The 16685-nt window shown below is 37.2% G+C and overlaps 1 protein-coding gene across 6 annotated transcripts; it reads left to right on the forward strand.

Moving 5' to 3' along the window:
* Positions 1 to 1279: 1279 nt before the first annotated feature.
* On the forward strand, positions 1280 to 14871 carry dnmt3bb.2 (DNA (cytosine-5-)-methyltransferase 3 beta, duplicate b.2). Of its 6 annotated transcripts, none has more exons than XM_058762326.1 (25): positions 1287 to 1419; positions 4061 to 4249; positions 5384 to 5506; positions 5586 to 5731; positions 5901 to 6072; positions 6157 to 7667; positions 7938 to 8085; positions 8178 to 8306; positions 8412 to 8524; positions 8803 to 8946; positions 9036 to 9143; positions 9325 to 9466; positions 9579 to 9878; positions 9968 to 10012; positions 10095 to 10174; positions 10348 to 10460; positions 10583 to 10766; positions 10869 to 10953; positions 11060 to 11205; positions 11888 to 11978; positions 12105 to 12253; positions 13808 to 13893; positions 14020 to 14089; positions 14196 to 14317; positions 14404 to 14871. In XM_058762326.1, exons 3-25 carry the CDS (start codon positions 5395 to 5397, stop codon positions 14558 to 14560), a joined length of 4353 nt encoding a protein of 1450 aa, XP_058618309.1. In that variant the 5' UTR covers positions 1287 to 1419; positions 4061 to 4249; positions 5384 to 5394; the 3' UTR covers positions 14561 to 14871. The 6 variants fall into 6 exon arrangements, with proteins under 6 accessions (XP_058618306.1, XP_058618309.1, XP_058618307.1 ...); XM_058762324.1 differs by lacking the exon at positions 1287 to 1419 and adding an exon at positions 2835 to 3845; XM_058762323.1 differs by lacking the exon at positions 4061 to 4249 and having other exon boundaries at positions 1280 to 1419.
* The last annotated feature ends 1814 nt before the right edge of the window (positions 14872 to 16685 follow it).

Consider the following 16685-nt stretch of genomic DNA (forward strand, 5'->3'; position numbering starts at 1 on the left):
AAGCTGTTTCAGCTTGTGTTTTGTGTTCAATGTCTGCTTTTAATTGTGTGGTTATGACTGGGGATCATATGTACCGATTTGAAATTAATATAATCATAAAGCTTATGTTTTTTAAAAGGAGCCTTGTAAAAGGGACTAAATTCACTTTTATCAGATGCATCTAAATGTCTTTACATATCCTGGAAAAAAACTATTTTGTCCAATTAAATGCTCTCTAAAACTAATAGGTCTAATACCACCAACACATCATGGATATTTTTAAAAAGGGTGATTAAGTTTAAGTCAAAGGAATTTAAAGCAAAATGTTCCAAATGAAAAATATTATGTAATGGTCAACATTCCAAATGATTTTTCTTGCATATCCTCCTTATGCTGCAACACTTACTTTCAGCTGCTCTCATAAATCTCATTGACATAATGCAACATCATTAAACTTACATCTTGTATTTCAGACGTTTTAAAAAGCTCCACTGCAAAGACATTATATCATGACACTTCTGCCGGCAGCAAGCATTACTAAATTAAATTTTTAAATCCGTTTTATTAAATTTGTGTAATCATGATAGGGAGATTTAAATAAAAAACATCTGAAAAATGATTTGGGTCAAGTTCAGGCAAAATAAATAAATAAATAAAATAGACTAAAGAATAAAATTGAAGACCAAAAATATCCACCGTTAGGGACAAATGAACAACAGTTTAAAAGACTTGATTTTGCATGAGCATTGTGGACATTAGGCTATCTTTAATAATAATAATAATAATAAACTCATGCCCCTTTGTCAATTTAAAAAATGAATCAGATAAATTAGCTATGTAGGCCTATTAGGCTATGTATGAATTGTACTTAGTTGTCGCCAACGCATCATTGTACATTTTTGTTTTCAGGCAGGCTACAAATGCATGTTTTTGCTTTGTTTTTAAAGCTATCAGTGGTTCTCAACTCCAGTCCTCGGGACCCTCTGCTCCGCACATTCTGTAGGCTGTCTCCCTTATTTAACGCACTTGATTCAGATCTTCAGCTCGTTAGGAGAGATCCATGAACTAAACTGAGTGTGTCAGATAAGAGACGCATACATTATGAGCAGAGGCGTAGCAATAGGGCAGGCAATTGCCTGGGGCCCCGCATTTTGAGGGGGCCCCCGACAGCTGACCATTTGAACAATCGGAAATGTCATTATTAATAATATACACGTAACATGGAGCAATATATCTGCATCCCCCCTAGGGGGCTCCCTCTCGCTTTACGCTGGATGTGCTTGCTTTTTCCTCGTGATGCGTCGGCCGCCGTTTTCAAACTGGCACAGCACTTACTCATGCATTTACTAGGCTATTTTAAAAATGAAAAGGACTTATCCATCTGGCAGCCAAAAGCGGAAAAAAAGCAAGAAGAGGAGGAAAAGAGGAAACATGGCAGCGGTAAGTTAAGTGATGGAGATAAGATTGACTTAATGATAATCATATGACAAACACATGTTTTTGTTGTTAATTTCAGCTTATTTTCGTTTAATTATTTGCTAGATGAATTACTAGTCCAATTACTAATAGGGTTACTGGGAAACAGGTTAGCTAGGGTTGCACTTAGCAGCAGCATGTATTATATAGCATTTAGCAGGTATTAATATGCTGTAACAGAATAGGTGGTACCGGGAAAGACGCGCACATCACCACTTGGCAAGTTTCGGTACTGTGTCTTGCTGCCAGTGGGGAGCTCTTGAATCAATATAAATAAATATCATTACATTTACTTAGTTGACATTATTTATTTAGCTCTTCTACAGTAAATTAGTTGAGTTAACATAATTAGTTGTCAACTAACAATGAACTAATAGTTAATAAACTTTAAATTAAATTAAAATGCTAATCATATACTTCTGCATGCAGGAGCATTACTTAAGTTCCTGTCACCTTAAGTTCCTGATTAAAATTTAGTTAAAGAATAAGCACTTTGTTTTAAAAAATAAACTATTTATGTTATATTATGTGTTTTGACTACTTTTTGTATGTTGTATAAATATATATCTAGGTAACAAAGATATATTAACAAAATAATCTTTTAGAAGGGCCTCATCTATTAATTTTGCCTGGGGCCCCCACTTCATGTTGGTTCGCCTCTGATTATGAGCAGAGCAGTGGTTCCCGAGGACTGGAGTTGAACCACAGGCCTACATTAGCTATAGAATTTTCATTGACACCGATTTATTCGTTTTTTTCTAAATTATTCGTTTCTATAATGGTCTGTTTTTATTAGCCTAGTAAGAAGATAAAATAACGCTTGGTATTAATGTGGCAGAAGAAAATATTTCAGTCTGCCAGCTTGTTCCGTTTCTCCTGATTAATTTCTTTGTGTTTCGCTGTATTAATATGAAAACCACGTGGTTGTGGTGTGTTCTTCTGGTTTATCTGAGATAAATTATCTCCAAATCTCACACCTCTTGGCCGGTTTTTCCACACGGCGCTTTAAAATTGTCTCCCCCTTTTCACTTCTGATTCCTATCAGCGGTGTTCACTGTAATATTTCTCAAGCAAGGAAATACAACATGTATCTGTAAAAATGAAGAAAGCCGTTTGAAATGTCCATCAGGGTTCTTGTTAATGAGGGGAAAGTTTTGATTACACAATAGGCCTATGTTAAATAATAGACCAACATTACTATACAGGATTATTTAACACGCCCATTATATTGCTGCTGTAAAACTCACTCATTTTAACTTTTGGGATTATTCTGATTATTCTTTTACACTTTTACATAATTAATTTAATTAAAATTACTTTGCTTTTGATGTTCGATGTTTGAAGAGAGAATGTCGCCTCATTGTGCAGATTTTTCAAATCCCAACCTACTGTTTACAATTGGCGCAAAGCATCATGGGGATTTTAGAGGTAGATAACATAAGAATAAAAATGCAAGTAAGTTGTAAAACGATTTGCGCTAGTTTGCAGTATCAAGCAGCATAACTAGCTGTTTTGTACGGCTAAAAATAACTGGAATCGACTGACACCAAATGCCTTGCACATTCAAGTTACAAATGGCCGCGCTTGTTCTTATGGTTAAAAAAAATAAGGTTGGTAGAATAAAGGAGATATGTTGTCAAATTAGCTTGTTACGTTTAAGGTTTACCTCTCGAAACGGCATTTTGTTTTGTCTCGGTCAACCTTAAAGTCACATTCTGATAAACATCAAAATGCTTTCAACAGTTGCGTAAATGATCAAAGAAATATCACTTCCGGTTCATGCATTACTACTAGCCGCCATTACAAAAAAAACCCGCCAGGTTAAGTCGATAATATTGCGGTCTAGACTCTAGAGTATTCAAAAAGCACTGTTGTACCATGTTTGCAAAAACAGTAGCCCAGTTTAGCACTATACTGTATACGTTGCAACAGTTCTGTCACAATATGCAATTCGACCATTATTATATCTACCTGCTTCGTCTTTCGCTTTTAACCATTTATTTATAAATACATAAGATTAGTTGCTATATGGCATCGTAAGATCTTTTTCATACACTTCCATTTATATGCTAAATTCGGAATAGACTTTCCACTACTACTGCCATATAAAGAAATAATGTGGTATGGTAGCACTTTATTCCGAAGTCAGGCTACTTTTCGTTCCCTTTCGTCTTTTTTGAACCGTTTTTGCAGAGTGATTATAGCACGACCAAATAACTTTCCAGTGGCGGGTTGAAAGAAGCATTTCATTGGTCGGACCAAGTGAACGAACACGCCCCCATCACTAAACGAGTCATTGTTTTGAATCTGAACGAGTCGAGACTGAACAAAGATCTTCTGACCGACAACACGAGAGAGAGAGAGGGGCACATCGGTCGTCGTGTGATTTAGTAAGTAGCTACGGTCACAACAACACAAAAGATGCGGGTATTTTTAGACATACAACTATAACAGAAAATTATACGTTTCGGTTGTGAATGACTCGTTTTTTTAGCGATTCGGTTGAGTAAATTGAAGACTCACTTATAACGCACTGATCGCCATCTACTGGAGTAACGAGGAATTTTACATAACTCCGTGAACAAATCTTTTTGTGATTCAAAAGATTCGAGTCACTAGGATGAATCCAGTTTCCCCACGTTGCAAAACAGTGGAACGCGTGCAACAGAACGCTTCTGGATTCAAACGCGATCGACTCCCGCAAATCAAAGGACCAATCTGATGAGCCACTGAATTCGCGGCATCGCCAGAGGGAGGTCCGATTACCAAAAACACCGAACGGGACGGAGTGGTGGTAAGTAACGTTAGTAGTAAATGTAATGGATTTTACTCTCTGGGCGTCCGAATAGCTGGCGGCGCTACGTGCAAATGTGGAAATAGCTGCGCGCGATCTGGAAGTGTGGGTATAGCTAAAGATGGTTATGAATGTTGTATTGTATATTTTAAAGTTGTTTGCAACCTGTAACGCTAGTTGTTTCACTTGGTAGAATTTTTAAAGAACAAAAGCAAGGCTTCAAAAGGACAAACACCCGAGTGCTTAGTGATGTTTTTATATATAGGTTAAAAGTTTGCAAACGGCATTCGAGTTAAAAAAAAATACATTTATCACGTTACATTTACAAATACCGTTGACGATATAATTTTGTCAAGTTGTGTGCCTCACATAAAAACAATAAGTGTTCACATATTACACAAGGAAAATCTGTCATTATATAACTCTAATTTAAGAAATGTTGTACTTAAGATTATACTTAAAAATTGATTTCTGCAGGGTTTGAACGTATAACATGATAGATAAATAAACAATTGTTTACATACAGCAGTCATTTTAGCAGAACGTTTTATCACCGAACAGTAACATGTTTGTTAAGACATGATTTTCCGCTTCTTTGTTTCCCATGCAGTCTGTGTCCCACTGTGCAGTGTGGAGGAATGGCTGCTGGGAGGCCGCTCGCGCTTCATTGGCCCCTGCATCCTCCCTTTAAGATTTCGCGGCAAATCGAGGGGTGCGCGTGCGCGTGCACGGATGCGATTCTGAGAGATCTTATCTTTCAAAATGTCATTTAACTTTAGTTAAAAAATCGTATTCATCTGGGAGGATTTTGTGTCAAGAAGAAAATGATTTTGTTTGCTGCGTCCTTTTAAACTGATTTTTTTTTTTTTTTTTTTTTGATGGTTTGCATGAACAAACCCACATTTAGCGCATATAGTGGTCTGCGGGTACATTAAAATGTTACTTATTACTATACTCAAAACTATACTATTACTATGATTCAAAAGTTATATTAATGATGTTGTGAAGTTATTGCATACTTAATACTGTCTCTATGCGTGTATCATTGTTAGGGTACTTATCTGTAAACAATTATATTGTCAACGTTTTCAGACTACAGTGTCCACAGGTTTTCAGATTACAGTGTCTCCACAGGTTATGGGAAAATGGTGGTGAAAGTGAAGATTGGAGATGAGAAACACAATCTCAGTGAGCTGCTGGACTGGCTCAATGACATACTGCAAGCCACTTTCAGCCAAGTGGAGCACACCTGCTCAGGTATTTTTGTTACCAGGTTAATTGAAAATGTTGAATGTTAGATATTTTTCGCTAACACTTTTATGGTGTGTTTTTCCAGGTGCCGCCTTTTGTCAGTTGATGCACATCATTCACCCTGGATCTGTTGACATAAATAAAGTGAAGTTCACAGCAAAAGAGAATGCAGACATCTTGGATAATTACAATCTGCTACAGGAGGCTTTCAACAAGGCACATATCAAGAAAGTGAGCAATTAAAAAAAATCACTTTGAAAATGTTTGAAGCAATTAAATTAAAATTCAGATTATGTTGGTAAATTAATGCATCATATAAAATGTGTTTTATTTATATGGCTATGCAGTGATCAACATGCAGTATTTTTAACAGTGCATGTTTTTTCCTCTCTTTTTATAGGAACTAGAGCTGAAATTGTTGGTGAATGGAGACACCCTGAAAACATTAGATTTGCTTTCATGGTTCAAAGATCTTTATGATCTCAATTTTGCAAAGCAGAAGTATAACACTCAGGAGGGTTTTGTTGAACGGGAAGTGGTGTCATTGAAATCAAGCAGAGAGTTTGAAATCTGTAGGTGTTTACTTTTTGAGTTTTTATTATTGATATTGTGATTTTTGTCAATTTTATGACTTTTCCCCCTCTTTTTATTGATAGCTAAGAAGGAAGAACAATCTTCAAGACGCCACAGTCCTGTACAGACAAAGTTTCTAAACCAGAAAATGCTAAATTTTAAGAAGGGATCACATGAGTCTTTCTTCCGGAATCCAGCCACAATGTCTTTCATCAGAAAGTATGGCTCATCTACCTCACCTGATGCTGGATCAAACTTTGCCAGTAGCAAGGATAGTCTAATATTAGGCCAGAAAAGTCAGGAAGACATTACAGCCGTCTTCATTCAGACTCCATACTGCCTTTATTTATTCCATGGAGTAGAGCTTGAGGACGAGAACAAGGCCAGTGTGCTGCTTTTGGGCTTTTTTGACAAAGCTACTGGGGTAAACAAATTCAGACTGCTTGATGTTCTTCATCCAGAGGAAGAGACTGCTGATGCCATCTGCACCTGCATTGTGGAGATGCTGAAGAAGTTTAGAATACCTCTAATGAACATGGCAATATTTTATTCAAATTTCCCAGATCATGAAGATCTTCTCTCAGGTCTGAAGCTGCTGAAACCTGACATTGTGTCTTTATGTGGACTTACAGATATGGCAGGACGAGTGTGTCACAGTGGTGTTGAGAAAATGGAGATATCTGGCCCGATTGTGAATCTCATCACAGAGATCTACAAGCACTTTCCATCTTTTCCAGCTTCTCTACAAGCTTTGCTTGAATATTGTTCAAACATCAGTAATATCCTGACGTCGCAATGCTCTCTCTTCTGGAGAATCATCCAGAAAATGACTTTAGCTTGGTCAGATATTGAGAAATACTTTGAATCTCTGGATGCAGATGAAAAAGTGATCTGTCGTCTTCTTAGTGATCCCAAAATAAGACTCAACATCCTCTTTCTTAGCCATGCTTTGCAACCGCTTTGCGATTTTCAGGAGAATATTGACCGAGGTGTTAGTGTGACACAGCTCCTCCAAGATGCTTCTCAATTAGTGAGATTCTACACAGCGAGTTTCCTCAGACCAAAAGCAGCAGAGTTTTTTCTCAGAAGAGGGAAGACCTCGCTTATACAGGAAACAGTGGGACATTTACCTAGAGGAGAGGTTAAAGTTGGCAAACAGGCTGCTGAGTTTCTCCTGCGACGCTCTGAAGAGTTGACTGACTACTTGGAGACGTTCCACAGTTCTGTCATCTCCTTCTACACGACTGTGACTGTTAATATCGTTGAACATTTACCCTTCTCAGATTCCACCATGAGAAACTTGTCATTAGTGTTGTGTCCAGGAAAAAAGCTTGAAGTGACTGGCAAAATAGTTCAAGATTTAGGTGTCTGTTTTGGGGTTTGCTCAAGCCCTGAGAAAGTCAGCTTACTCACAGATGAGTTTTTGGAGTACCAGTTCATTGATGAAAGTGACACACACCCCGCCGACCAGTCAATGGAGGAGTACTGGAAGACAGAGCTGAGGATTATGGGAAGGACATCAAGTTTTGGGAAATTAATCGTTAGCTTGTTGGCATTGCCCAGAACATTGAAAAAAGAGATAATTTTTGAACAGGTGAGTCACTGAAGTATGAAGAGCTTGAGAGACCAAAATTTCATGTATCTGTGTAACAAGATATCATTTCTCACTTTTAATGTGACAGTGGTTATGAAAATTAATTTAGTTTGTATTTAGGGACCTCTGATGATGTTTAAAATGTCGAGAATATCTTGCGTCCATAGCAATTCACTCAACCGTCTAGAACATACTAGCATGACAGCAAGTTGTAAAAAGCAAACATCTAAAGGTTTGGTTTGTATTTGTGTGTGGTTGTCTGTATACCAGATGTTTCAACAAATTGACTATCTCAAGGAGATGAAAATGGAGGACTTTGAGGAGAAGGATATGGCTGAGGATGATGCTACAGACAGCAGCTCATATAAAAGTGCTCCATCACATCTCAGCCCAGAGACTCAAGGGAGCATCATATCTGGTAATAAGACATGCATATACTCCATAAGGTGCATGACATATTGAGGATCCGATCTGTACTTACTTTGCATCATGAATGCATTTGAATTTCAGATATCATTGACTTAACGGAAATAGATGATATGGCGCCAATAGACGTGGAGGACATTGCACCAATGGAAGTGGATGATATTGTGCCAATCTCTTCTGATTCAGACACAGAAAGCCAAAATAACACAGAAGGTTTCAGACCCTGTTCAGATATACCTACTATTGGTATTTTCTTCTACAGTTCTGCAACATTGAGACAGGTCTAAGTAAAACTTACTTTGCCCTTCTTTTTGCCAGGGGATCTTCCATATGTGTCTGTAATCTTGGATGATGATGATGATGACGATGAAATCACTGATGATGATGACGATTACAACTGTGATGCTGATGATGTCACATGGAATTACGCGGTAAATGTCTGCTCATTGGTTCAGTTCAGTTCTTGATATCTTGATTAAACATTTTGCTTCCTCTGCCAGAAAGGAAAGAAAATACGTCTTCTACACGAAACAATGAGAAAAAAAAATTTTATAATACTTCTGTGCATGTAATCAAAGCTGAAGTGTGAAATTTATGTGCTTTTAACTATTTCTTTAAGGTGAAACAGGATAAAAGTATTTTAACATCAGAAAATGTAGAGCAAGACTTTAGACTCTCCAGCCAATGAGAGCTGTGTTTCTCTTTTTAGGATGGTAGCACAGTGGGTGAGATGGTTTGGGGGCCAATTGAGGGTTTTGGTCTTTGGCCTGGACTGGTTCAGAACTGGGACAGCAAAAAGCCTTGTGGTTCCATGCGTAACGTGGTTTTCTTTGGGAACAGGATGCAATCAGAGGTACAAAAATGACTATGCAAAGTCTTATGTTCAAGCTTTTGGGTATTCTTTTACTTAAATATGTGTATATAACAAATGGTCTATTGCAGGTCCAAGCAGATGATCTCCTGCCCTTCTTTTCATTTGCCAAGTGCTTCTGTTCGAATTCCTTCGCTACAGTAATGGCATACAAAGATGCAATTTTCAGTTCTCTGCAGGTAAGACAAATTTTGTTATTAGTGCTTTATAGTCCATGTACTTGCATGCAGTTTGTAATTTACTCTATTACAGCCTGGAAAAACAGTTTTGGCAATCTAAGCCTAATTTCCAAATCTAAATTTGGAAAAATAAAACTTCCAAATGTTAGTTCAGAAACATCTTTGCCTCATGTGTCTCTAGGTGGCTTCCAGACGCAGTAGAATGTTTTTTTCTCCTGAGACGGACTCTAAGGATGAACTACTTAGAGTCATGTTGGACTGGGCTTTTGGAGGCTTTGAACCATTGGGTCCAGATGGACTTCAACCTCAATCAGAATGCAATAGTATGCAACAAGCACCGGAGGATGCTCTTTGACTTTAGTGCTTTATTCAAATGTGTATCATGTAGTATTGTATGCTCTATTCATTTACTATATGTATTTTTTTTCTTCTTAGACCAGATTTATATGCATCGATCAGTGAATAGGAACATGGCAAACCACAAAGACACTACAGGAAAGTTATTTAAATTAACTGTGTCTCTCAGCAAACTCCCTGAATCCCTGGACCTGCACAGTGGCTCGATAGACCTTGGGACAACAGAAGTTTATAGGAAACGCATGTATTCAAAATGGAATCAGAGATCCTGGCAGACTGTGAAGACCAGTAGAAAACAAAAATACACACAGCGGAATAAGCATCAAAATATTACCCCAAGCGTACATATCGAGTCCAGACAGAACAGCCAAAAAAGACGTATGTACATCATTAATATTTATTGTTGCTGTTAAAATTGTAATGGCAAAGCAAGAAAAAATCTGGTGTTTATTGAAATGTTTTTACAGATCAAATGGTGCATGAATTTCTGGAAAACAAGAGAAACATAGGAGGTAAGACACCCTTTCATAAACATTGCAGTAACTCTTGATAATGAGTGAAGTTCATCCTAACTTTATTTCTCCTCCTCCTCAGAGTTCTGCTTATCATGTGGGAGTACACCTGTCGAAATCATCCACCCACTCTTTGAAGGAAGGCTGTGTGCAAACTGCAAGGTACTAAATATAGTTACACAGCTGTAGTTCTCTCCTCACATGGGTTTTGGCTGTACCAGCAAAATACTAAATATACTAAAAATACTATTACTAAATGTTGCATAAAATCATGTATACAGTCTCATGCAGTACAATACAATCCTTCAGTGATGTGTCTGTTTATCAAATTGTAGTATAATTTCACGGAGACGCTGTTCAGATATGATGAAGATGGCTATCAGTCATACTGCACCGTTTGCTGTTCAGGCATGGAGGTCATTCTGTGTGGTCATGAGAGCTGTTGTCGGTGAGTGTTTATGATATTGGTGATACAAGGTCATGGGTTTGATTCCCAGGGAAAGCAAAATCTGATAAAATGTGTAGCTTGAATGACTTTAAATTTAAATTTGGTGGTCTTCACTTCTCTAGATCCTACTGTGTGGACTGTCTGGATATCCTAGTGGGTGAGGGGACATTTAACCGGCTGAAAAATGTGGACCCATGGACGTGTTACCTGTGTGCACCTGAGAGCAGCTCTGGAGCTTTGAAGCCCAGGCATGACTGGAGCATCCGTGTGCAGGAATTCTTTGCCAACAACAGCGCCATGGAGTTTGTTAGTGTTTGTTTTATGTAGTTCATCATCTTATAAAAATGTTGAATGATCTTTCTGATTTGTATTTGTATTGGTTCCTCCACTGACATTTGTCCTCCTCAGGAGCCCCATCGAGTTTACCCATCAATCCCTGCTAACCAGCGACGTCCAATCAGAGTGCTTTCCTTATTTGATGGTATAGCCACAGGTAAAACTTGACGAATTACTCAACCACTTGTAGTGTAATATACACTTATTATAGTCTGTTCTTGTACTGGTTATGTGGCTTATTTACATACATTTTTATGTTTCAGGATACCTTGTTCTGAGAGATCTTGGCTTTAAAGTGGAAAAATATGTGGCCTCAGAAGTTGATGAAGAATCCATCACCGTTTCTATGGTTAACCATGATGGAAAAATCACTCATGTTGATGATGTTAAGAACATTACGAAAAAGCATGTATGGTTACAAAATAATTTCTCATCTTTTTTTTTTTTTTTCTTGTCTTTAAAGTGTTGGTTTACCCCAAAATGAAAATTCTATAATTTACTCACGCTCGTGTCATTCCAAAACCACAAGACTTTTGGTAATAAAATATTTTTTATGAAATCTGAGAGATTTCTGTTCCTCCACTGACAGTCTCTTCACCCAAAATTCTGATGCTTCAAGATGCTTGTAAAGAGATAAAAAATAAATCCATATGAATGAAAAAATCCCAGTCTTCTGTAGAGAGACAATCACTTTATATGATGAACAGATTTAATTTGGGTTTTTATTCACGTATAAGCATTGATCAGTGAACGTAACCAGAAGCTCAACTATTCCTGCTTGACTAGTGAGACCAAACCTCATTGGTTCTTGTGGAAGTTCAAACCTGTTGGTGTGACCTGCAAGAAAGAACCTCATTTTATTTGAATGCTGTAAACATTCATATGGATTTATGTTTTGATCTGTTTATGAGTGTTTGGAAGCGTCAGAGTTTTGGGTGAATAGACTTAGTAGAGTGACAGAAATCTCTGAGATTTGATTAAAATGTTTTAAATGTTAAAAACCTCTCTATGCTAATTGAGATTTAATTACACATCTGAAGAAGACTCCTCAGCAGTCTGCCCATTGAATGTTTTTCTCTTTCATTGTTCAGATTGACAAATGGGGCCCATTTGATCTTCTCATTGGTGGAAGTCCTTGTAATGACTTGTCCATAGTCAATCCTGCCCGGAAAGGCTTGTATGGTAAGTCAAGATTTAAAGTTTTGTTAAACATGCTACTGCTGAGCAGGCTCAGTGCTTGCTCTCATGTAAAAACAGGTAACCGTTAACATCATTCATTGCATCTGAGATCCTCTTTACTCTCTGCAGAGGGCACAGGGCGGCTCTTTTTTGAATATTATCGGCTTCTGAATGTTATGAAACCGAAGGAAGATGACCCACAACCGTTCTTCTGGCTGTTTGAGAACGTGGTGTTCATGGAAACCCAGGTTAAAGCTAACATTTGCCGCTTTCTGGAAGTGAGTGTTCTTCTTGTTGGATAGAATTTTCATAAATACTCTTAAGCAGTTTACTGTAAATTTAAAAAGCTCTTATATTCTATTTAATATTTCTTGAATCATAGCCTCACATTTTAAAGGGGTCATGAACTGCCTTTGTTTTTTGTTTTTTACTGTTCTCTCAGATCCACTTATGTTATCAAAATTTTTACATTAAAAAACATCATAATTTAGAAGTAACAGGCTATTTCCTGTCCTGTTTTTGACCCCCCCTCATCAGAACGTTCTGTTTGAATAGGTGTGGCAGATTATAGACTCGGAAGTAAACGCCCACTGCTATGATTGGCTAACAGTTGTGTATGTTTGACAGCATACATTCATTCCTCACAGATGGACGCTGCTGTGATTTAGGTCAAAAATGCATAAATAACTCGATACATATCAAACGATCTGTTTAACAAAGCAATCATGACCACTTAAAGGCACAATATGTAAGATTTATTTTATTAAAATATCCCAAAATCACTAGAACTGTGTTATATACAGTATTTTGCTGACTTGTGTACTTGGATTATCCCAAATGTTTCGAAAAATGTTTAAATCCAGAGAAATGGCAATTTTAAATAGTGGCTCATCCCTGGTCATTTGTCGCCTGCCAATGACCTCATACACCCTCTATTTTGTTTTGTAGAAAACATGGAAACACCAAAGACGCTTTAATATGTTATGCGTTTTATTATACAGGTGACGACCGCACAGAGTAGCATTATAACAGAACTTTCAAATGTATCTAGTATGATAAAACAGCGCTGCTTTAAGCCACATACACATGACCGGAAGGAGCGGAAGCGGAAGCTCCACTGCTTTCGAGTCGTGTCACACTCGTTCAGTGGCCTCGTTTCGCTTCGATGGCTTTCAGCCTCACCCTGCTTCATACTACGACGTCAATAAATCTTGAATACATTATTAGCTCATCCATGAACATGATTTCTGCCCGAGTCCTGTCGGATTGCATCAGCTGTGGGGATGAAGACGACCACTCCCATGATTCCACACTCAGTCAGGCCGTCATCAAACTACGCCTTTGTTACTTTGATTGTTTTGAATACGCGCCCTCTAGCGGCAAAAACTTGCATATTGTGCTTTAAGTGTAACTGTTTTCATTAGTGTTGTGACATTACTGTCGGATCCGATATAGTTGGCACAGCATCCTCTTTTAGTTTCAAACTTTTTGAAAATCCTGCTTCGTATTGTCTTGTTTGTAAACAAATCTGCGGTAAAATTAAGTGAACAAAAGACCAAGTTTTTACTGATGGGGCTAAACCTTCTGCGGAGGCGGTGCTTATCCACACTATTGCATCATGGAATAGAACATTCCAAAAGCTGTTGTTTTGGCAGACTGCCTTCAATATAAGCTGTTTTGAGTTCTGAAACTTACAGGATGTATTTATATTACAATGACTTCTTATATGTCAAAAGATCAAGGGAATTTTGGTTTCTCAGTTCATGACCCCTTTAAAAAAAATACTTGGTCTCATGATGTAGTAAGTGTGTATGTGTTTTTTTTTTTTTAAGTGTAACCCTGTGCTTGTTGATGCTGTGAAAGTGAGTCCAGCTAACAGAGCAAGATACTTCTGGGGGAACATACCTGGCATGAACAGGTGCGTCAGTTATATTCATATGAATAACACACCCGCTTTTTTTTTTACCTGGAAAATACACTCAACTGTGTAAACTAAAGTAAATAAATATTTAATACATCATTAATTTTATTCTGTTTTGACCAGACCAATCATAGCATCTCAGAATGATAAACTAAGTCTTCAGGAATGTCTGGAGCCTGGCCGCACTGCAAAGGTTTGTAATGAGCTTCTAACCAAAGATATGCAGTATATAGTTATTGTAATGATATCACTAGTGATGAGTTCTGAAACTGTTATGTACTGTTTTGCTTGTTTTGCAGTATGAAAAAGTTCGCACCATCACCACACGACCAAACTCGCTGAAGCAGGGCACCAATGATGCCCATTTCCCCATCACCATGAACGGAAAAGATGACAATATATGGATCACAGAAATGGAGAAGTAAGTTTTAGTTCTACACTTAGCTATAAATAAAAACGAAAATACAAATATGTATTTTATTTATGCTGATTCTGACACTTTCACAGAATATTTGGATTTCCGAAGCATTACACAGATGTGAAAAATATGGGGCGTTTGCAGAGGCAAAGAGTGCTTGGGAAGTCCTGGAGCGTCCCTGTCATAAGACATCTTCTAGCACCTCTGAAGGATTACTTTGCTTGTGATGAGGTCCCCTTGAAATGAACACATTGATGATTTTAATCTTTTTCTGTCAGTGTGAAAAGACTCAGGGACATGAGAATTTGTTGCTTTTAATTGTTTTACCTTTTTTAAAACTAAAATGGTATACTAACTAAGTGAAGAATTGTTTGGAAAAATGGATGCTGGGATTCCATTTTATTGAATGTTGCATCAAATCACGTCACTTTTTAAAAATGTAAATTTCTTAATTTGCAATCATGTTTAGCTACAAATGGAGTAACATATTTGATGTGGGATTGAGCAAAATGAATAAACGTGATGAGCAAAATGAATAAATGTGTGCAGTGCCCTGTGAATTACCAAGATTACTATGGTGTATAAAATAAAGAAAATGATCAAATAAATTAAATGTTACAAAAACAGTAATTCTCCACAGGACATCTTTGCCCCCGCATTTTTAATTATCTGGGGCCGTATGTATAAAGCCGCTCCAGAGTAAAATTTTCGTCCTAAGTGTGTCAAAATTCTAAGAATGATGTAATTTTACTCTTATTCCTAGACTTAAGAATAAGAGTGATTCAAAAGGTTCTTAAGTGTTAAGACTAGGTATCAGCTCCTAAATTATTTAAGAGAGCTGAAGAGGTCTCCTAACCTAGTTAGGAGCAGCAAAGAGGAGGAGACAAACACTTTCCAATGAAAATATGACACATTGGACATTTTTTTTGGCTGGAAAATTGGACAAATGCAACAGTGCACCGGTGATGGCACTGTAAGCAGGGTCTTACATATTGTGGCACTAATCCCACCGAACACAACAGTGGCCAGAAGCGATGTGTGGATTTAAAAAAAAAAAATGTATGACCCCACATTTCACTTAAACCATTAAAATACAAAGGAAAAAAAAAAAACACTGTCCAGTGTTGCCAACTGCTTTCAATTGAAAGTAGCTAAAACTGGTCATTTAATGTTGCTAGATGACCTCATAAAGGTGAGTTCACTGATCTATATTTATATTTATTCAGATCAGTGAACTTGTCTTCATGACGTCATGGGAGAATCTAGGAATGTAAGGTTTGTCCAACAAATTGAAAAAAAAGTCTCTAAAGGAATGAGGAAGTCACTAAATCTAGTGACAAATCACTAAATTGGCCACATTGGCTCACTGACTACAACACAAGTTATTAGCATAATTTCTTTGTATGACAGCATGGCCAAAAATTACGGCCGCACAATTTGGCATGTTTCATTGCATTATCACAAATAAAACAACTGACTCTAAGAAACTATGCAATACGCTTACAAAATCCAGCACATTTTTTTTTTTTTTTTAATTAAAGGTGAAGATGTCAAATTTCTTAGGCCGGACATCACCTTGGCCACTACTATTATGGCAGTTTATTGACTTTCCAACTGACCGCCAAACCGTATTGCAAAAACAAGCCACTTTTATGAGGATTGTGGGCTTTCCTGGAGGTGTTAGAGCCATTGATATACAGTAACTCATGTTCACATCATTGCTCCAACTGTTAACGATGAGACATACCAATAGAAAACAAAGCATCAGTAATAATTTGTGAAAATTTTGCACAATGCAAAGCATTTTAAAAAATACATTTAAATATTAAAATATTTCAGTGTCTTAATGAAATGATTTTATTGTAGTTACATTAAATGATTGGTGTTGTGCTGCTGACTTCACATAAGCAGGCTCACTATTGGCTGATTCAGAGGTCGTGGGGGGCCATTTTGTGTTGACATCATTGTAGTCCTTAGTTCACAACACTTAAGTGTCTCCTCAATCAACACTTAAGAACCAGTCTTAGACTTTACTGAAAGTTGCTTTTAGCTTCTTTATAAAAGTCTCCTACTCTTAGAAAAGTCCCACTTTTTACTAAGAATTTTTTAACACTTAAGTCAAAGCTTAAGACTATTCATAAGAGCATTTCTGAGAAGTTTTATACATAGGGGCCCTGGAGCATTATGTCACTAAGTGGCATTTATGTCCTGATCCTTGGTCATTTTTAACCCTGATAATTATTATTGTACAATGCAATAACTAAAGTAAAAAAAAAAAAAAAAATGTTTAATCTTAGTTACTTATTCAGAGTTTTCAGATATTTTTAGTATTTAAAAAGCCTTATGTGAGTTACTAACTGGTACCAAATTA

This window comes from Onychostoma macrolepis, chromosome 23 (genome assembly GCF_012432095.1).
Source record: "Onychostoma macrolepis isolate SWU-2019 chromosome 23, ASM1243209v1, whole genome shotgun sequence".
Lineage (NCBI taxonomy): Eukaryota > Metazoa > Chordata > Actinopteri > Cypriniformes > Cyprinidae > Onychostoma > Onychostoma macrolepis.